Source organism: Protopterus annectens, chromosome 11.part0, assembly GCF_019279795.1.
Source record: "Protopterus annectens isolate FY-2018-M chromosome 11.part0, PAN1.0, whole genome shotgun sequence".
Taxonomy (NCBI): domain Eukaryota; kingdom Metazoa; phylum Chordata; order Ceratodontiformes; family Protopteridae; genus Protopterus; species Protopterus annectens.
In genome coordinates, this window is record NC_056745.1 from 1,037,956,751 (window position 1) to 1,037,976,001 (window position 19,251).

The 19,251-nt window shown below is 40.3% G+C and overlaps 1 protein-coding gene across 1 annotated transcript in view; it reads left to right on the top strand.

The window, feature by feature from the left end:
- The window catches only part of CELSR1 (cadherin EGF LAG seven-pass G-type receptor 1), a 2,549,932-nt gene that overhangs the window by 1,215,303 nt on the left and 1,315,378 nt on the right, over window positions 1-19,251 (top strand). The window contains exon 4 of the mRNA XM_044088384.1: window positions 4,068-4,183. Coding sequence (XP_043944319.1) covers window positions 4,068-4,183 — 116 coding nt within the window. The remainder of the gene's footprint in view (window positions 1-4,067; window positions 4,184-19,251) is intronic.

Sequence of the window (19,251 nt, forward strand, 5' to 3'; positions counted from 1 at the left end):
GACAGGTGCAAGCCGTCCCTTGCGAAGCAGCGTGGCTTGTCAAGCATGTCATCCCAGGCAGACAGACATTGGATCCCCTTAGAATGACACCAGTAATTAAGCCAATTATTAAAGCTGATCATTTTGTCTCTGTATTGTGGCATCATTCTTGGTGAGGGTAGGATACTGCTCAGGGTCAGGGTCATACCGGCCTGGGCTACATAATCTGAGAGCTCCTCTATGTCTCTTTTCATGTAGTCCAGGGAGGTACGTCTCAGGTCGTTCACACCGGCATGGACAATGACTGAGTCATACTTGTACTTGCTGTGGAGTGACCTGAGTGCTTGTGTTATGTGGTGGATTCTAGCGCCCGACAGGCAGCTTACTGTGATCTTTTCCTTGTTCAGTCTAGTGAGTGGGACGTCAGTGTGTCCTGGGATCTTTTACATCTTCCTGAGTCACTACCAGCTCAGACAGTTAGGGTCTTGTTTTAAAGTCCCATGTAAAGGGTGGTGTTACCTTAAGACTGCAGTACTTGATGGATGGCCTGTTGTATACGTCGTATCCTGTGTGTCATGTTTTAATCCTACAGAGGTCTTTCCAAGAGACGTGGTAAGTTTCAAGTAGGACAGTATTTCAGGGATTGCAGGCTGTTTTGAATGATGGATGTCAGGACACTAACAAAGGTTATTTTTTTAATTTCTGAGTACTTGGAAGTACAGAACAGTTGGAAAATTGTGTTAAGCAGATGGGAATTCGGCCTTAACCTTAATGCTGAGAAGATATGAGAGAGTGGCAATGGGTAGGTAATGTCAAACAGGACCTTTCCCCCTGCATTGATTGAGATGGCTTCCTGTGTTTTATATAGTTTTACTTTAGTGCATCTTATCTCAGTAGGAGAGAGTGAGAGACTCATTGCATTATTGGACAGAGGGAGGTGCAAAACAGCTCTGGAAAGTTTGGATTGCTGAGCTTACAAAGGATGGACCCACTCTTATGGATGTCAGGTTATGGTTTGGTTGCTACTGGTCTAATGTACCTCTCCCCTACAAGGTATGTTATTTTGAGTACTGTGTTTGTATGACTTTGCAGTAGTTTCTTTGCATTGTGTGATGGGAACAGACCACAAGAGTGAAGCCTGAGTGATCTAAAAGAAGCACACATGGCTAAATTCTGCACATCACATGCACACATTTTTTTTTTACAACTCTTTGCTCTAGCTGCCTGCCATCATCAAACCTTATATGTCAGCCAGCCTGTTTGTTCCCATCACCAGATGAGAACTGACTGAGAGTGGTCATCATTCAGTCAGCCATCGGGGAGGTTTGAGCATGTTTCAGTTTTTCTCCCCATTCCTGCCCTTGCATGCACCTGGGGAAGGATATGCAATGGGATGTCCATGAAGGACATTTCTTGACTTCCACAGTGGATGTCTTCTTCTAGACACCCTCCCAAAAGTAGAAATGGGGTTCTCTTAAGTCTTCACCAGGGAACTCACACCATTCTGTGTGTCTCTGAATGCATGCAAGCCCAGCCCTCCCCTAGGAGAGCCAGGGGCTAATCAAACCCCAGTTGCCTGGGTAGCAGTTAGGGTTCCAAGGGTTCCATCCCTTTGCATGAAGGAGCCAGATATCCACACACTCTTTTGATTGCAGCTATTATGCGTTGACCTTTTTTTATTTAATATTTTTAATTAATTTGTTTTTGTCAGATCATCTGTACTGTACAGTTACTAAAAGATAGTCTGTCTATATCTTAGTTTCTGTTGGCTCCTCTCTTCACCTACAAACACCATACGCCCATGCTGTATTCTATAGCTTTAGAGTTAAACCCTTAGTCTCTGAATCTGATTCCAGCTCTTCTATAAATAAATAGTAGTGACCATTGGCTACCACAGAAATGCTATAGGGAGATGTAATTTGAAAAGCTATACTTCGTAGGAAGAGCGACTTTATTCTATATGATTGTGCTGCTTAGCTGATGTAGTAATGCGGAACAGCATTCCATTCATCTTGGCACAGTGTTCTGAAAAAGTTATTCTTTATCACCTTCATGAGACTAGAAAGCTTGGTGAGAATGAACAATCTTCTGTCAGTTTTTAGCTGATCAGTTTCAAAGTATCAAACAAGGGAGAAGAACAATAACATTTTTGAGTCAGATAGTAGGAATGGGTCAAGCAGAGTGAGCTATGAAACTTGTTCACATACACTGCAGTTTCAGCAGAAGTTTTGATGTGTTATATTAACTTTCTGCAGTCATATCTGAGATCAGGGACTGCTGATTTTTTATGAGAACATCCACAAAGGATATCAATTATCAGATGAGTTGCTTCATGCTAGATAGATAATTACCTAACATTTTTGACCTGTGTCAGTTGTATAGCTGTGTTTGCTGCCACAACAAAAATTTCCTCAGAAATGTATAATTTTTCTGTGTGCCATATGATGTAGTAAAATGCAAGTAATTAGTATTATTTGCAGAATATTTTTCATCTGTAAGAAAGTGGAACATAAATATGTGGGACAGTGTCATTAAATTGTATTTCTAAGATGCTGTTCTGAAAAGTAGTTTTGTATTTAAATCATATGTCCCTTTTGTAGGGTATATGACCTTCCAAGTAAATGTAGCAGAATGTGTACATTTTCAGAAAGATGAAAATAAAGCTGTGTAATAATTTATTTGCAGAATTCTTCCAGTGTTAGGGTGCCGTAATAAAATCAGTACACTATATTTTCAGACTTCCTAGCACAGAAAACTGTACAAAAATTATTTAAGCAAAATTAGACCATTTCAATAGCAATAAATTTGTACCATGTGTAGATCTGTATTTTTTAAGGGCCAATATCATAATTGACAGTAGCAAAGTACTCCGGTGAGTAGCTAGCTAATGTAATCCTTCCAGGCCAAAAAATGTGAGTAAATGAAATTTTTACTGTTTTCATGTGTATGTTGTAACTGCTTTGCAGCATTTCCTGGAGTTCAGAATTCTGCCAGTGTTTGTGCTTGTGGTATCCCCTAGAGATTGGTGTTTTACATAGCAAAACTAGTTTACCTGTTTCAAAGTTACTTTTAAGTGTCAGGTTGAAGTTATAATGGAACTAATGGTCAAGTTGTTCAATATTACAATCATTTAATGTTCTAGTGCAAGTCATAGTGTTTTTTAATCTGCAAAGTGAATATAAAATTGTATGACTGTGTTCTCGCCCACACACACACAAACACACATGCCATAATTTGCCTATTTAGTTTTGAAGTATTATTTGCTGGAGTTTAATCAAAAGCTGTTTAACTCTATTGTTGGAAGTAAAGTAATTCCACATAATTAATAATTGTACCACTGGGCATGATGGGTGTGTTTTTCTACATGAGAGTTAGTGCCTTTTGGTGATGCTAATTTACCTAGCAACAAATCCCAAGAGCTTAAATAAGTGGTTAAGCTGCAAAGACTCATTAGAATGTCAGAATTAGTAGCTTTGGACTTCAAAGAATTGTCTGAATATACTGATCCTGATGATTGTTCTACTATACATTTTAGTGCTACTTTGTTATTTTGCAACTAATTATGCATCGGGTAGCTAAGGAGTTATAGATATATTCAACAGATTGTTTAAAAATATGCTAAGAGTCTGCACTTCTCGAAGTATTTGTGATTCAGAAGGGTAAAATATAAGAAGTGTATACTCTGTTGAAATTTCCACTGAATCAATGGAAAGTTGACACAGCATGTGAAATGACCTGGATTATCTTGTCTAATATATAGAACACTGATTTTGTGCACCTTGTTCTTAACAGCAGTGAAGAAATAAAAATGAATTTTGCACAGACAGTCTGTTCCTTAATAGTCCTACCTTCACTCCTGCAAAGTTTTTTCCCCCCACTGTGATTGTACCTATATACATCTGAATAGCTATATGTATATCTTCAGACTGCATTTATGGGGATGAATGGACCTTGAATCAGTGACTTCCTTATATCCTTAGCAGTGTGCAGGCACTTAGTTGCCATGGCACGTGTATAACTATGTGCCTGTGAATGAGTTACTTCACAAATTTCCACCATTAACACACAGTACTGTTTATATATTGCAGGTTTGCCACTCGAGAAAGGGATGCTTTGCTTCTTTACAATGGGCGCTTTAATGAGAAACATGATTTTATTGCACTGGAAGTTGTTGACGAACAGATCCAGCTGACATTCTCAGCAGGTGCGACCACACCATGCATTTGTTTAATCTATTTGATCTTTGCAAATAAGATTGTTAGGTGGCATATTAACTAGAGCAAGACACTGTTTTAATGTGATTCCTCTCAAACAACACATTTCTTTGTTTTTATCAACTAAAGTATTCTGTGAATTCTGTCCATTTTATTTTCCTATAGTGAATAACATAAGTCAATATTAGAACTGCCTGAACAGATTTTCTTTTTCTGTGGTATTCAACTTTGTATACATTAATATCTTTGCTGTGTGTTGAAAATTCTTGCCAGGAGGAGTAATTATTTTTTTTTGGGGGGGGGGGGTAAAATGCAAAGCCAAGGGGTGCAGTTATTTCACTTCCATAGGAGATATTGCTGGCTAGCTGTTCTTAGGTGTGTGTCATATTTTAATTAGCTGTTAGCTTTCCCTTAACACTTTGGTTGCTTTTTTAGTTGGCATTTTTTTATAGTTATTTTATCCCATACACTTTACATGTACACCATTCAGCCTGGTCACCTAACTATGAAGGTTTTTACTTCCTGCTGTAGCACAGTGTACCTGTATTCCTTTTTATGTAAATTTGCTGTTTTGTATGATATAATGGTTGTTGTTTTAACACAGTTTATTAATATTCTGAAAACATTTATGAAAATTTAATTTGCTATTTTAGCACAGTGTACTATTTTAAGCTGTGTCTGAAATGGATCCCTTGGGATCAGACCGTTACCCTGGTTAACAAACATATAAATTAAACCGTGTTCTACATAGATTACATATTTGATGTGTGAAAAAATGCACACCTTCCCCATTTTTTTATAGAGTAAAGGTAACTTTACTTGCTTCATTCATATAACAAAAGGCTGGAAAAATGAAAGAAACTTTAAACAGATACTCAGATCATTTTTATTACATTGCAGATTTTAAATAACTGATAAACACCTTTGAGATTCCACTTTGGTAATAATAATGTTTAACCTACAAAAAAATAAAAAGAAAAGAAAAAGGCAGAAAATCTTCAAACTTTTCTTATTTGAAATGGCACACTGTGTGTATGTTCAGATTTTGGCCAGTAAAGATGTATACCTACCGGGCAGAAGGAGTTGATTCCGACAAAACTGTGGCAGAAGTGCAAAGTATTGCATTTGGACACGGTAAAAGTGTTTGGGAAAAATTATTATTCACTGTACACCAGTCAGAAGAGAAACAAATGTATTCTGGTAATCATGCAATGTCAAGTGCAGGTGTGATATTCAAGCTGCTGTACTCAGCTGTCTTCAGTACATTTTCCCTGGCACATCAGTCATTTTCTAATGCAGAACAGGCTAAGGAATACATACAAAAGTTTGCCCAGCAAAAAGTGAGCCATCAAGCAGAAGGGGAATCTACTCCTCTTTCTTCTAACAATAAAGCACATGGAAAGCCTTTGCCAGTAAAACCCTTTCCACTGTTCCAAAGGAAGATGCTTGAGAGAGAGCAAAAGCACAGAAATTGAATAGAAGAATCAGGAGTACCTTGGAATTTAGCAGGAATCTGGAGCTTGGGAGATGGAGATGAACAGGAAGAAGACCAGCAGCATGGAAATTAGTGAGTAAATGTGAGACTGCAAAGCATCAGTAGCATTTGTGAAATACATATGTATAAAAAAATAGAAAGAGTGGACTTCTGTTGAATTTGTTAAAGTTGTGGGGACCTGAAAGCATTTGACTCACTTTGTGTCTTTAATGTTTGGAAGGACACTGAAGGGAGGGGAAGATGAAGGAAATAATTTGTGTACTTAAAAGTATTTCTATGAAACGTTTCACAACATAATTTGCATGTTTTATAGTAACATTTTTTCAGTTGTATGTAACGTTAGTATTGTAAACAGATGCCTTTATTCCTTTTTTTCCTTATTCTTTCTTCTTTTTTGCTATTAAGAAATGTAGGCATTGCATATCAAAAAGAGAAGAAAGGCTAGACAAAAGCATGTTTAAGTAAGCAGGCTGTAAGCTTGGGCTGTTGAGGTGGGGGATGAGGTACAAAACTACTCTGATCATAAAATATGTAGAGCTGATATGTTTTCTCTTACTTTTGCATTTGCGAGTGTCTGAATTAAGATGCTTGGTTTAATTTAATAATGTGCTTTAAGTGGAAACAGTTAAACATGAGAACACTGAATATAATGAAAAGTTTTACCTTAGCAGTAAATATTTCAGCTTATATTTCAGGCTGAAGCAGGAGACTTAATTTATTTCTCTTATGTTTCCATGAAGACAAGCTGTGTTAATAGGACAATAAACAGAACACTAGTTTCTTCAAGGTTAAAGGTTAATGTTTTCTTAAAGCATGCAAGTTATTTTCATGTCAAGGAGGGGAATAAAGATGACACCAATTAGTGTAAGTAGAAGCACAGACAGTAACATGCATTTTAGCATGGATAACCTCAATTTCAGGTTAATTAAGGCTTGTGTTAGCAGATATCTGTTTGGGACAAAAGTTCCTATTAGAAGGATTAAACTTCATTATTTGAAAATGTGCATAGTCTTTTTGTGTGTGTATTAAGTTAACTGGTTCTGGGGCTGTGTTTGTTTTGATATTTAAACAAAAAGTCTTGTAAATGTGGCATAGTTTCCAGTGTTGATGATAACTAAAACTGTGTAAAATATTAACCTGGCAAACATTAGTGAGTACATGTATCACAAAAGCTGGAAATAGATATTTAAAAAAGCTGCCATATTTAGTAGGCGGGAGTAATGACTTCTTACCATGATGACACTTTCTATATTATCTTTGGAATGTGAATGGGCTCATGGGTATAGATAAAAGGGAAAGAATATTTAATTATATTAAGAAATGCAGAGTGCAAATGGCAATGTTACAGGAGTCAAATTTGGAAAGAACTGTGCATGTGAATTTGATAGTGGAAGGTTCCAGGATGGGCTATTCAGCAGAATATAAGTGATAAAGTAAAATAGAAGTACTTGTGTTAATTGCTAGAGGAGCTCCAATAGTAATAGAAGATGGAAAAAAAGATAATAATGCTAGCTTTGTCGTAGTAAGGGGCTACTGGCAAGTGATAATGATTATGCTGGATTATATTTGTATTCCACCTAAAGCTGCTATTATGGAGGTTTGAAAATTTGGGCCAAAATAATCAGCTTTCAGCAGGGAGTATTACATATAGGTCAGGACTGGAATTTGGTTTGCAACAGTGAGGATGTATGTGGGGGGCCTAAGAGAGAAAATATAACAAAAGAGGGTAATTTCTGAATAAATGTATGAAAATATTTGGTATGAAGGACTTGAATTCATTAGTAGGAACTCTAAGATAATTTGCATATTATTCTACAAGGTACAACAACTAGACTAGACTACATAGAAATTATATTTCACAGGAAATATGTGCATTTAGATGACAACTTTGACACGCATCCAGTAACTATTTCAACTCATGCACCAGTAATCGCCAAGACAAAAATGCAGTTATTAGGGAAAATAGAAAGTACTTCAGACATTATAGCCAGTGAGTAGGATAACATGAAAGTGGGGTTTAAAAATAGGGTATAAATAAAAGAAAAATAGATCTGGTTAAGAAGTAACAATAATTAGAGGGACTGACTGGTTAAATTATTCTAGGCTAAGGGGAATCTCACAGAACACGAAGAAGTGCAGTTGCAGAGTGCTAAAGATAAAATAAAAGAGTACCTGGATAATATGCATGAGTTTAGAAAGATTGCTGTTAAGCAACTGTTTTTGATATTAACTCCAGAGCACAAAAACTTTGGCACAGCACCTTTGGCAACAGAAAGACAGTGTGGTTGCCAAATTTAGGTAACCTATAACAAGAAAAATAACCAGAGATTCAGTAGAGGTATTAACAATATTTCAGAAATTTTATGAAAATTTGTATAAAGCAGAAGTGGGGAAATCAAAAAAAGCACAAATGAAAGATAAGATAGGACGAGTTGAGATAAAAATGGTGATGTATAACCAATCTGCAGCAATGTCTTCAGGAATAGATGATATTCCAGTGGAAGTCCGGAATCTAGGAAGGAAGAACATGATAAAAGATCTGGAAAGTTTTGTTTAACAGTATTTTAAAGGGAGGGGAAGGCCCAAATTCCTGGAAAAAAGTTGATGTGGCTGTTATACCTAAAGACGGCAGAGACTCATTAGACCCAGCTTCATATAGGCCCATTTCAATTTTAGATCATGATTATAAAGTGTTTGTCTGTAATGGTTAAAAGAATGATGAAAGTGATACCAAAATTGAAAGATATGGGTCAGTGCGGTTTTGTGGAGGGGAGGTAAACATTTGACAGTATTGACAGAACAATGATGATTCAGAGGGAAGCAGAATGCAAGAAAATACTGCTGTTATTGATGGGTCTTGATGAAGAGAAAACAGTAACAGAGTAAGCTAGGATTTTATGAGAAGGGCAATGGAAGCATTTGCATTTCCTGATACAGTAATAAGGATAATTAGAAGGATATATGAGGGAACAGAGGAAAAAATTAAAGTGTGGAGGATTCCTGTGTGATAAGTTGTGTCTGAACAGTGGAAACAGGCAGAGAGGTGCCCTCTTTCCCTTTTATTTGCTTTATATTTAGAACCATTGACAAAGTATAAGGACTCAGAAATTCAAGGATATAGTTGGTATGATGTTCAAGAAAAGCTCGTTTTATTTGCAGATGATATTGTTTTGATTCCAGTGAACCAGAAAGACATTTCAGTATTGTGGAACATTCTGAGACAGTTTTGTTTTTCTTTTCTGGTTATAAAATTAATGAAGATAAAACAAAGGCTATAGCTATAAACTATGTATCAACACATGAATCTGTTCATCAATGCCAATATTTGTGGGGACATGATAAAATGAAGTATTTAGGGGTATGGATTAAAAAGGATTCTGTTATGGCAGATAAGAATATGTGGGAAGAAACTAAGCAAAATGTAATTAAAAAACTGAGAAACTGGAAGCTTTTGCCTGTAGGTATGGATAGTGAGATACAAGAAATAAACATTTTATTAGTCCTTTTAGCTTCATACACTGGTCAGGCATATTTTTATCCACAAGGAAAAGTTGTAGATAGTAATTAATAGAGTTGAAGGATTTTATCTGGGAGGGGAAGAAGGCAAGAGTCAAATGGGATAAGTTGATGTTCGTCTATTCACATGTTGCAGTATTCTGGACTCTTGGATTTCCTCTCTAGCTACCCAAATATCTGGCCAATATTCAAAAGCTTCTTGTCACTTCTAGGTGCATGTAACTTCTGATGTGGCTAGGAGAATGTGGGCCATAAAAGCGGCATCTGCATGCAACAGACCTCAGAACTTCAATGCCGCCAGTTGAATGTCAGCTGTTCCTGACGTACTGGCCATTGGAACGAACAGTATCAGATAAGTACCCCATTGGAGACATTTTGTTTTTTGGGTCACTGCATGCCTGTGTGGGTTCATGTCATCCAGGAAAGGTAAGTCTAAGTGTGTTCATCAGATTCCTCATAAAGATGCCCATGAGCTTTGCCATTTTTGTCTAGACCCTACGCACGACCATACGTTCTGCTCCATCTGCCAGGCCTTCATTCCCAAAACCATCTGAAGAATCAGCACCTTAAGTGCTTAGCCTTAGATCTGGAGGGAACATCCAGTCAGCCTGTCAAGCCACCCAAGAAAAAGGCCAAAATTGCTAGGCATGAATCTGTAGCTGCACCTCCTCCAACCGACATCCCTCCTGTGGCCGAAGTCAGCCTGGAGGAAAGATTGGTCATGGTCTAAATGGGTACAGTGGATACAGATGTGGAAGCTGCAGAACCCAGAACAGAAAGCACATCCTTGGAGGTTTTGCAGATGTCTGCTTCTGATGGAGAGGGGGGGGGGGACTCTGCTTGCACTGGCCGCCTGGACAAGTCCCTCCATTTCCTCGTTGGTAACTGACCCCAGGGCTACCCAGGCTCCTACACCCATTTTGACCCCCCCTCTTAAAAAGAAATAGAAAAGGAAGCATGTTTCTCCCCAGCTGAGATCCAGCCAGATTGGAAAGCTTTTTTGCAGAATCTTTTCAATGCCCTCATGGCTGTAAGGCCTGCTACTCCATTAACATCCCCAGTGCCTCCTCCTGCGATGAGCCTTAGGTTCTGGACACCTTCCAGGTTGAAGCAGAGGAATCTTCTGACTCTTAGAAGATTCCCTTTCCTATGTCTCCCAATTACCTTTCCCCCCTTGGCTATGCCTCCCTAGAGGAAGAATCTGCAGAGGCAGATTCCCCAGCTGAAGATCTCATCTTTGGGTAGAACAGTGCTAAGATGAGGGAGCATTTTAAATGGGATTCCTCTGAAATGACAGACGTTCATAAAATATATTATGAACTTCTTCAAATGGACTCCCCTACCCCTTCAGCCATACCACCAGTAATGACAGTAATTCTAGGTGCATTCAGTGCTGCATCTCTCAATCCTGACTCACAGCCACCTACAACCCTGAAGGCCTGATAGATTCTACAAAGTCCCTGAGGGAGCTAAATTTCCTGGTTAAGTGTCCTGTAGCTGACCCTGGCACTGCCTCAGTGTCAACAGTTAAGGCATCCAAACTCCTCCCATCTTCTTCCCTTCTATATACTGACAAGAACAGCAAAGCCATGAAGCGCCTTGGGAAGAAGGTCTACACCTCCTCAACTTTGGTTTTCAGGGCAATAAATTATCAAACTCACATGTCCAAATATGCCCTAGCCCTTTTGGAAAAAGCCACTAAACAATTGAGTGACATCCCAGATTCTCTTGCCAAAGCTCATTTGCCTAGCCTTATGTCCCTAATATCTCAGGTGACTAGGCACTCTATTAGGTGCAGCTACAACACTGCAGAAGCTTCAGCAAGTTCAGCTGCATCTGCGTCTGTCTTGAGAAGATATTCTTGGCTAAGGTTACAGCTCCTACCAGATGACATCAGGACAAAACTCTTAGATGCACCTCTTGATAAGTCAGCCCTTTTTGGGACAGAAGTGGCCGAGTTATTTAAGACTCTGCAACAAAAGGGGAAGGAGTTACAAGTACATAAACGCTTGTTTATTTTACTATACCCAAATTCTACAGGAATTACCTTTCAAAAACTCAGTTTATCAGAAAGCATTCCACACTCACCCCTCATTCCAGGGCTAGAAAAACATACAGGAAGCAAACTACTCCTTCCAGACCTGTCCAGACCCAAGCACAGAAGCCTCAATTTCAAGACAGGACAGGTGGTTTACCTGCCACTCTTGGAACCCCCCCCCCGACTCCATCCCCCTGTCCCTAAGGCACTCTCACCGTCTCCCTGTATAGAGAAACATCACCACAGTAATAGAGAAGGGTTATTTCATGACCTGGATCACTACCCCATCTTGGAGGGGCATCCCACAGCCTCCCAAAGAACAGCTTCCCTCTCTTTCAGCCAGTTCTAGACAGCCTCATTGCCCAGGGTGCTGTTCAACCTGTCCCCATGACAGAAATGGGAAAAGGTTTCTATTCCAGGCTCTTCCTAGTCCCAAGAAAAGATGGCCCCTGGAGACCAATCCTATGTCTCTCTCACCTCAATCTCTTTCTACAAGTTCCCACATTTCAAATGCACACTCTGCCAACCCTTTTCCCGTTGATCTTACCTTAGGGATTCATGGCCACCTTGGACATCAAGGTTGCCTACCTACACATCCGCATAAGGCCCAATTTCAGGAAATACCTGCGATTCTGTGTGGCCTCCTCACACTATCAGTTCTCAGCGTTGCCCTTCTGTCTTTCTACAGCATGAAGGGTCTTCAAGTGCTTGGCACCAGTGGTGGCCTTCTGCAGGACCCAAATGATTCATATTTTCCCTTAATTTGATGACCTGCTTATTCAGGCGGATTGCAAAGAATTTCTCCTAGTCCATCTACAGACAATTCTTTCCCTCCTGCACACACTGGGATTCAAGATAAATTATCCCAAATCCAACCTGACCCCCTCTCAGGACCTTGTTTTCCTGGGGTGCAGGATAAGAACGGATGTCATGGAGACCTTCCTACCACCTCAAAAGTTGGAAAGCTTAAGGCTCTACCTGCTTACTGGCCTACAGGCCTCAGGCTCCTGGGTCACATGGGCTCAACCATTCCCATGTTGCCATTGGCAAGGCTCCACATGAGAAAGCTACAGTGCTACCTAAGGTCCATAAGGACTCGGCACTCTCACCCGCTAAAATACAAAATTCCCCTCTTACTTTGCCTCAAGCAAGAGATTCAATGATGGGTGAATCAAGCGATTTGCAACCCAGATCTACCCTTACAGGCCTCCCTGCCAGTGCAGGAAATGTACACAGATTCCTCAGATCTGGGGTGGGGAGCAACCATGGGTTCCCTAAGAGTCCCGGGTACTTGGCCCGACCCCTTCAAACAGGAGCATATCAGAATCTTTGAGATGAGAGCAATTCTTTTGGCCCTAAAGGCCTTCCAGCCTACACTGAAACAAGGCCCACTGAAATTGTTTACAGACAACACTACAGTTCTGTGGTATGTCAACAAGCAGAGGGAAACAAAATCCTACTTACTATGCAGACTAGCTCTCCAAGTTTGGGAGCTTGCCGCAAAACAGGGAGTTACACTTCCAGCAGTATACATCCATTCAGAATAGAATACTCAGCCAGACACCCTAAGCAGGTCCATGTCACAGTCCCACGAACGGATGCTCCACAGGGATGTGTTCTTGGACATAGTCCACAAATGGGGTACACCTCAAATAGATCTGTTTGCCTCCCCTATGAACAGACAACTTCCATCCTTTTGCACCAGGCTGCCCAGCCATCTGGCGAGGGCAACAGACACCTTCTTTCTTTCTCATGGAAGGGGATGTTTCTTTATGCATTCCCCTGAAAATTCAGTAGGACAGACCAAAAATCTTATCGGTGACCCCCCTTTTGGCCAAGACAGCACTGGTTCCCCCTCCCCCTGCATTTAGCCAGGGGCAAACACCACAAGTTACCCCACAGAGTGGACCTTCTCACACAGGACAAGGGATCTCTAATCCATCCCCACTGGCGATCTCTGAACCTCACCCTGCAGGTGATAGAATTCTGGTCCATTACAGACACCTTTACAATGAGGACGTGCTCACAGTCCTGCAGGAGGCCAGGAAACCTAATAATAGGAGGTCTTATCTATCTAAATGGAAAAGATTCTATATGGTGTCTACAAAGACAGTTGGACCCTTTCCAGGGTGATGTCCCCTTGGTACTGTCCTATCTGTGTGAACTTTAGCAGTCAGGGTTGGCATACTCCTCCATTTAAACTCACCTGGCTGCCATTTCAGCTTGTCTGCCTCTGGACCCTCCTTTTGCTTCCAGATTACCTGCAAAGCTATTCCTAAAGGGAATGTTGTATCTCAGACCCCCCAGGAAATCTATTTCTCCCCCCAGGACCTGAATTGCTTCTTAGAGACGCTCACAGTAACCCCTTTTGAACCAGCTTCTAAGGCTTCTCTGAAACACTGCACATGGAAAACAGTACTCCTAGTGGCCTTGACATCAGCTAGAAGAGTCCCTTAAGTTACAGGCTCTTATGGCCATTCCTCCTTTTCTCATCTTCCACAAAGACAGGGTCACCCTTAGGACCAACCCTTCCTTCGTGCCCAAGGTGGTCAACGAGCTTTCCTTAAACCTAGCTATTCACCTCCCTACCTAGTTTGCCCACCCTCAGAGTGACAGAGAGTCTTACATTCCCTTGATGTGCATAGATAGCTCAGGTTCTACTTGGGCAAAACTAAGTCTATCAGAAAATCTGATCAGGTGTTCTTTGTGTTTCACTGTTGCAGTCATCACATTTGGGTTATCTGCTTGCAGTAGCCCTCAGTCAGCCTGATTAACAAAGTCTTGGGTCCTGCGTCGGTTGCTGTCTCATCTTCCCTGACATCAGATAGTCAGGGGTATAAAGCATGCAGCCGATGCCATTACATCAGCCTTTCTTGCCGTGCGGTGCCCGAAGCAGAAGTTCACAAGTGCAGGTTGGCCGACTCCTGAAATTTTCGTTTTCGAATTTCAGAACCTAAGTCTTCAACTAAAGGTTTTTCTTGCTCTAAACCGATGTCAGTAAAAGTCAATAATTGTGTTTCTTGTGGAAAGCAAATACCTCATAAAGATTTTCATTCGTACTGTATTTCTTGCCTAGGCCCTGACCACGACGTACCTCATTGCCGGTTTTGTGCCTTATTTAAATCAGAAACTATTCGTCGTTGGTAAATTTCCGCTTCTAAATATTTTGGTACTCTGTTTAATTATCCAGATAGGTCTTCAGTAAGCCACCTGACTACCGATATTCCGAAAAAATGCAAAGATAAAGACAGAGACAGGCCATCCAGGTCCAAAGCTGCCGACGACTCTTCTCCTAAGCTAGTTGCCAGTTCGCCGGTACTCAGTGAGGTGCTTTCGCAGCCCCTGATATCCGCTACTTCAGATTCGCAGGCCTCTACTGAGACCCATTTGGAGTCCGGTATGCTGCGAGATGCTTCAACTGGGGAACCTGCAGATGTCTCTACCTTGGATGGGTCCAGAGCCGCTGTGCAGGCACCGGCTTCTGAGGGTGTATTCAGGCCTACTGACTGACATATTAAACCGATGCCATCTTCTTCTTCTTCTTCTAGGCCTAAAACTCGAACCATAGGAAACCGATGCCCAGACCGCATGGTCAGGCCTCTATGCCTAAAAAACAAATGATAATGGCTGAAGACCTTATTACTTTAATCAGGGGAAGCCAACCCTTCCCTTCTAATAGACCTAGGACTGAATTTGCTTATGATTATTCTGTTATAAGCACCATGGAAAACCTATCCCACAGGGGATTAGACCCCATTCAACCAGAGCTGCGTCTACCTCTGCAGCCTTTCTCAGAGGTGTCCCTACCAGAGACATCCTAGAAGCTGCTACCTGGAGTTCTGTACATACTTTCACCAAGCATTACCATTTGCCAGTTTTCTCTAAATCCAGAGCTGGCTTTGCCACTGCAGTCTTGCAGGGCTTTATAGCTGGTCCTAATGCTATCTAAATTCCTCCTCCCATATTTAGCTTTGAGAATCTACACAAATGTGATGACTGCAACAGTGAAACACGAAGAACATAGTACAGTTGTGTACACTTAAATGTAGATGTTCGAGTGTATTCACCAGCCCCCTGACCTCCTTGGCTATACCTCTATTCTCCTTTACTATACTTAAAAGCTTTTTGGTGTATTTGCTTTTGTGTTGGAGGTATAACCTTGTGTGTGTGTGTGTGTGTGTGTGTGTGTGTGTGTGTGTGTGTGTATATATATATATATATATATATATATAAAATTGCTTCCCATTAAGGGGGCACCTGACATCTGGGGCAAGAAAAACTGATGTAATGGCGTCGGCTGCATGCTTTATACCCCTGACTACCTGACATCACGGAAGATGAGACAGCAACCGACGCAGGACCCAAGACTTTGATAATCAGGCCGACTGAGGGCTACTGCATGCAGATAACCCAAATGTGATGACTGCAACAGTGAATACACTCGAACATCTACATTTATGGTAAGTCTACACACCTGTACTTTGTCTCCTTCCAGCCTAGGGCCCTGGGGGAAAGCTGTGACATAAGACAGTTTCAGTCTGGATTTCCAGGACAATTTCATTCTGCTGTGCACATCACGGGAAATCCTTGTGGTCCAAAGTTAATGTACACTGCACTAAGGCTGTGGCTTCGTCAGGAGCTTTCTTTAAGGGTTTAGATACTGCGACATGGAAAACAGTACTCCTAGTGGCCTTGACATCAGCTAGAAGAGTCTCTGAGTTACAGGCTCTTTTGGCCATTCCTCCTTTCCTCATCTTCCACAAAGATAGGGTCACCCTTAGGACCAACCCTTCCTTCATGCCCAAAAAGGATATTCTGCTGATGAGGTGACTGCAGTTAGGAGTGCAGAGAATAGGCAGGAGGGTGCTGGATTTTACTGGAGGAAACTGACAAAGGAACCAAGGTATTGGAAGCAAATAACTAAAGAGGGAATGGTAAGAGAATGGGAAGAGTCCAAGAAGACATTTACCAAACATTACAAATTGGACCACATTTCCAAATCCAGGGCAGGATTTGCCAGGGCTTTCCTCCATGGATTTTTAAAGAGTAGCTCCAAGCTATCACCCTCTACTTCCCAGTGAGCTTTGGCACTCGCCCAAGAATCCAGAATACTGCAACATGTGAATAGAAGGAAATAGAATAGTTGTGTAAAATCTTACCGTAACCATAGATGTCCTTCTCTTCCATGTTGCAGTATTCCTTCCCCGCCTCTTGACATAACAGTCCCTTCTTGGGTGGAACTGGACTTGCCCAGTTTTTCCTGTGACTGGGGACCGACTGGGACACTCAGTTCTGAAGTCTGATGCGTGCAGACATCACTTTTATGGCCCACATTCTCCTAGCTACGACAGGCATCCCACGGGCCTACAAGTGACGAGAAACTTTTGAATACTGGCATGATGTTCGGGTAGCAAGAGAGGAAACCCGAGAGTCCAGAATACTGCGATATGAAAGAGAAGGGCATATATGGTTATGGTAAGATTTTACACAACTATTCTATCTTCCCAATAAACCAAGTAGATTTAGGATTACCTCATTTGAAGGGATATTTTGGAGCTCGCAGTTAAGGCTGTTATACATAACATAAGCAGAAAGCTACAGTTCAAAGTGGAATGGGATGATGATGAATCGGGGGGGGGGGTAATTCAAGAAATAAGGAAGGATTGGGATTTTGGACGTAGATCCTTAAGGAGAATAACAAAAGTCATACAGAAAATGGAGATTCTGCTGATGGGATGACTGCAATTAGGGGTGCAGAGAATAGGCAAAAGGGTGCTGGATTTTACTGGAAAAAGCTGACAAAGGAACCAGGGTGTTGGAAACAAATAACTAGAGAGGGAATGAGGGAATAGTAATAGAATGGGAAGAGGCCAAGAAGATATTTGGATTGCAGGCTAAAGATTGCCTTCCCTATCAGGGATTGATGTCAGTGTATAGACTAAGAGAAAAGGGCAAGGGAATCCTAAAGAAAAGACCTGTACTGGTTGAGTCTTTAATTGAATCTAGAACAGAAAATGCTGTTAAAAAAGGGATAATGAGTAAGTCATAAACTGCTGCATTATAACTGTAGGAATCAATCTGAGAATGCCAGAAAAGATTAGGAAGAGGGATTAAATAAGCAATTCACAAATAAACAATGGGAGGACATATGTATGTCTCCCAAATATGCAACAAAATCTAGATGATTTAGGATTTTTACCTGGAAGTGTTTACATTGATGCTTTTTTACCCCAAGCAGACTCCAAAGAATTTTTTCTCAGGTGGATATCAAATGTTGGAGGTTTAATGGGGAAGAAAGAGGCACCTGGAAGCATATGTTATAAGAATGTAATGAATTGGCAGACTTCAAAAATTCCCTACAGAGTACTCTATAAGGATCACTGGGAGAGCAAATGAGTATAATTAAGGAAATGATTTTTTTTAGCTGGGATACAGGATCTGAATTGCCTAGACATAGTGGCTGCCAAAAAAGCAGTCACTAGAAAATGGAAATCAAAGTCTGAACCAGCTGTACTTGAAGTATTGAATATTGTAACAGAGTTAAAAGAAGAGACAGTGTGATCTTTAGAAAGGGGCAGGAGTAAATTACATAGAAAAAAATGGAAATTATGGGAATATACAGAGGAATGAAGTTTTAAAAGAGGGCAGGAATTGAACAGCTTATATAATGTTGCTTTGATTATATGGTAAAGATGAATATATGTAATGTATAATGTTTGTAAGGATGAACTTGTTAATATTTTTATTACTTTTATATAAATGTAAGTTTATATCACAAGTGATAATTTACTAAAGGTGTTTAAAAACTGCTGTTTTTTGTGGAAGGTGCCATTTTACAGCAAAAACCATCAAAATTTACTAAAGCAATTTCTGAGTATGCTGTGTAAATCAGAGGTAACATGCTTCCTAGTTCTATGTATTTCTCCCCAAACACATTTATTGAATAATTAGTTGTGACATAGGCAAAATTACATTCATATAAAAGTAATCACACTATAACATAAACATTTTACTTCACATACATTGCTATATATCATATAACCTAAGCAATATTACATAAATTATTCAATTCCTGCCTTTTTTTAAACAAGATACATCTTTATTACACCATCACTTACTACATAGGCAGTCATACATTTATACAAATGAAAACAAACCACACCAACACAATCCTAGTTGCAAGCATTTTACATCACAAACCACAATGACACACTCCCCAGTTGCAAACATTATACATCACTTATAATCTACCCAGTCTTTTTTAGTCAAACATTACACATCTCATTTAAGTCCTGCCTCATTTGAAAACTCATTACTCCCTTGTATGTATTGTTCCCACAACTCCCATCTTTTCCTGTGTAGTTTGCTCCTACCCTTTTCTAAAGATCTCAGTTCCAGTTGTTTTATCTCTGTTACTCTGTTGCATATTCACTAATTCTAGTTTAAATCCTATGTATTTTTTATCCATTGATTTCACAGAAATAGAGATCCAACCCCTTTTAGATGGTCATTCCTTCCATTTCCTATTGTCTAGGGATTTCAGGTGTGAGTGGTGAGAGCCAGGGATCACTGATGTCATCCATTTGGGAGTCGGGAGAGTTTTTTTTATTGCTCCTAACCCTTCCTGGAACTTATTAGGAGCCATAGTATATGTAGACACACACACACACACACACACACACACACACACACACACACACACACACACACACCATGCGTACTTATCATAACTGTATTTCATTTTAATGTCAAAGAAAGTAATTGACCATTATTAATGGAGGCATATGGAACAGTAAGCTTATTACATGAACAATATTCATTCACGCATGTTGCACAAGAAGTTGGTACTCATTGTTAAAACCTTTTCTGCACTTAAGAAGCATCCATCTGTGTATACATTATTCTTTAGATCAGAAGCACCCTACTTACCACAGCCTGGAATCTTCATTAGGGATCTCTGCCCAAATGAAATTCAGCACAGATGTATCATGAAATTGAAAACTGTTTGT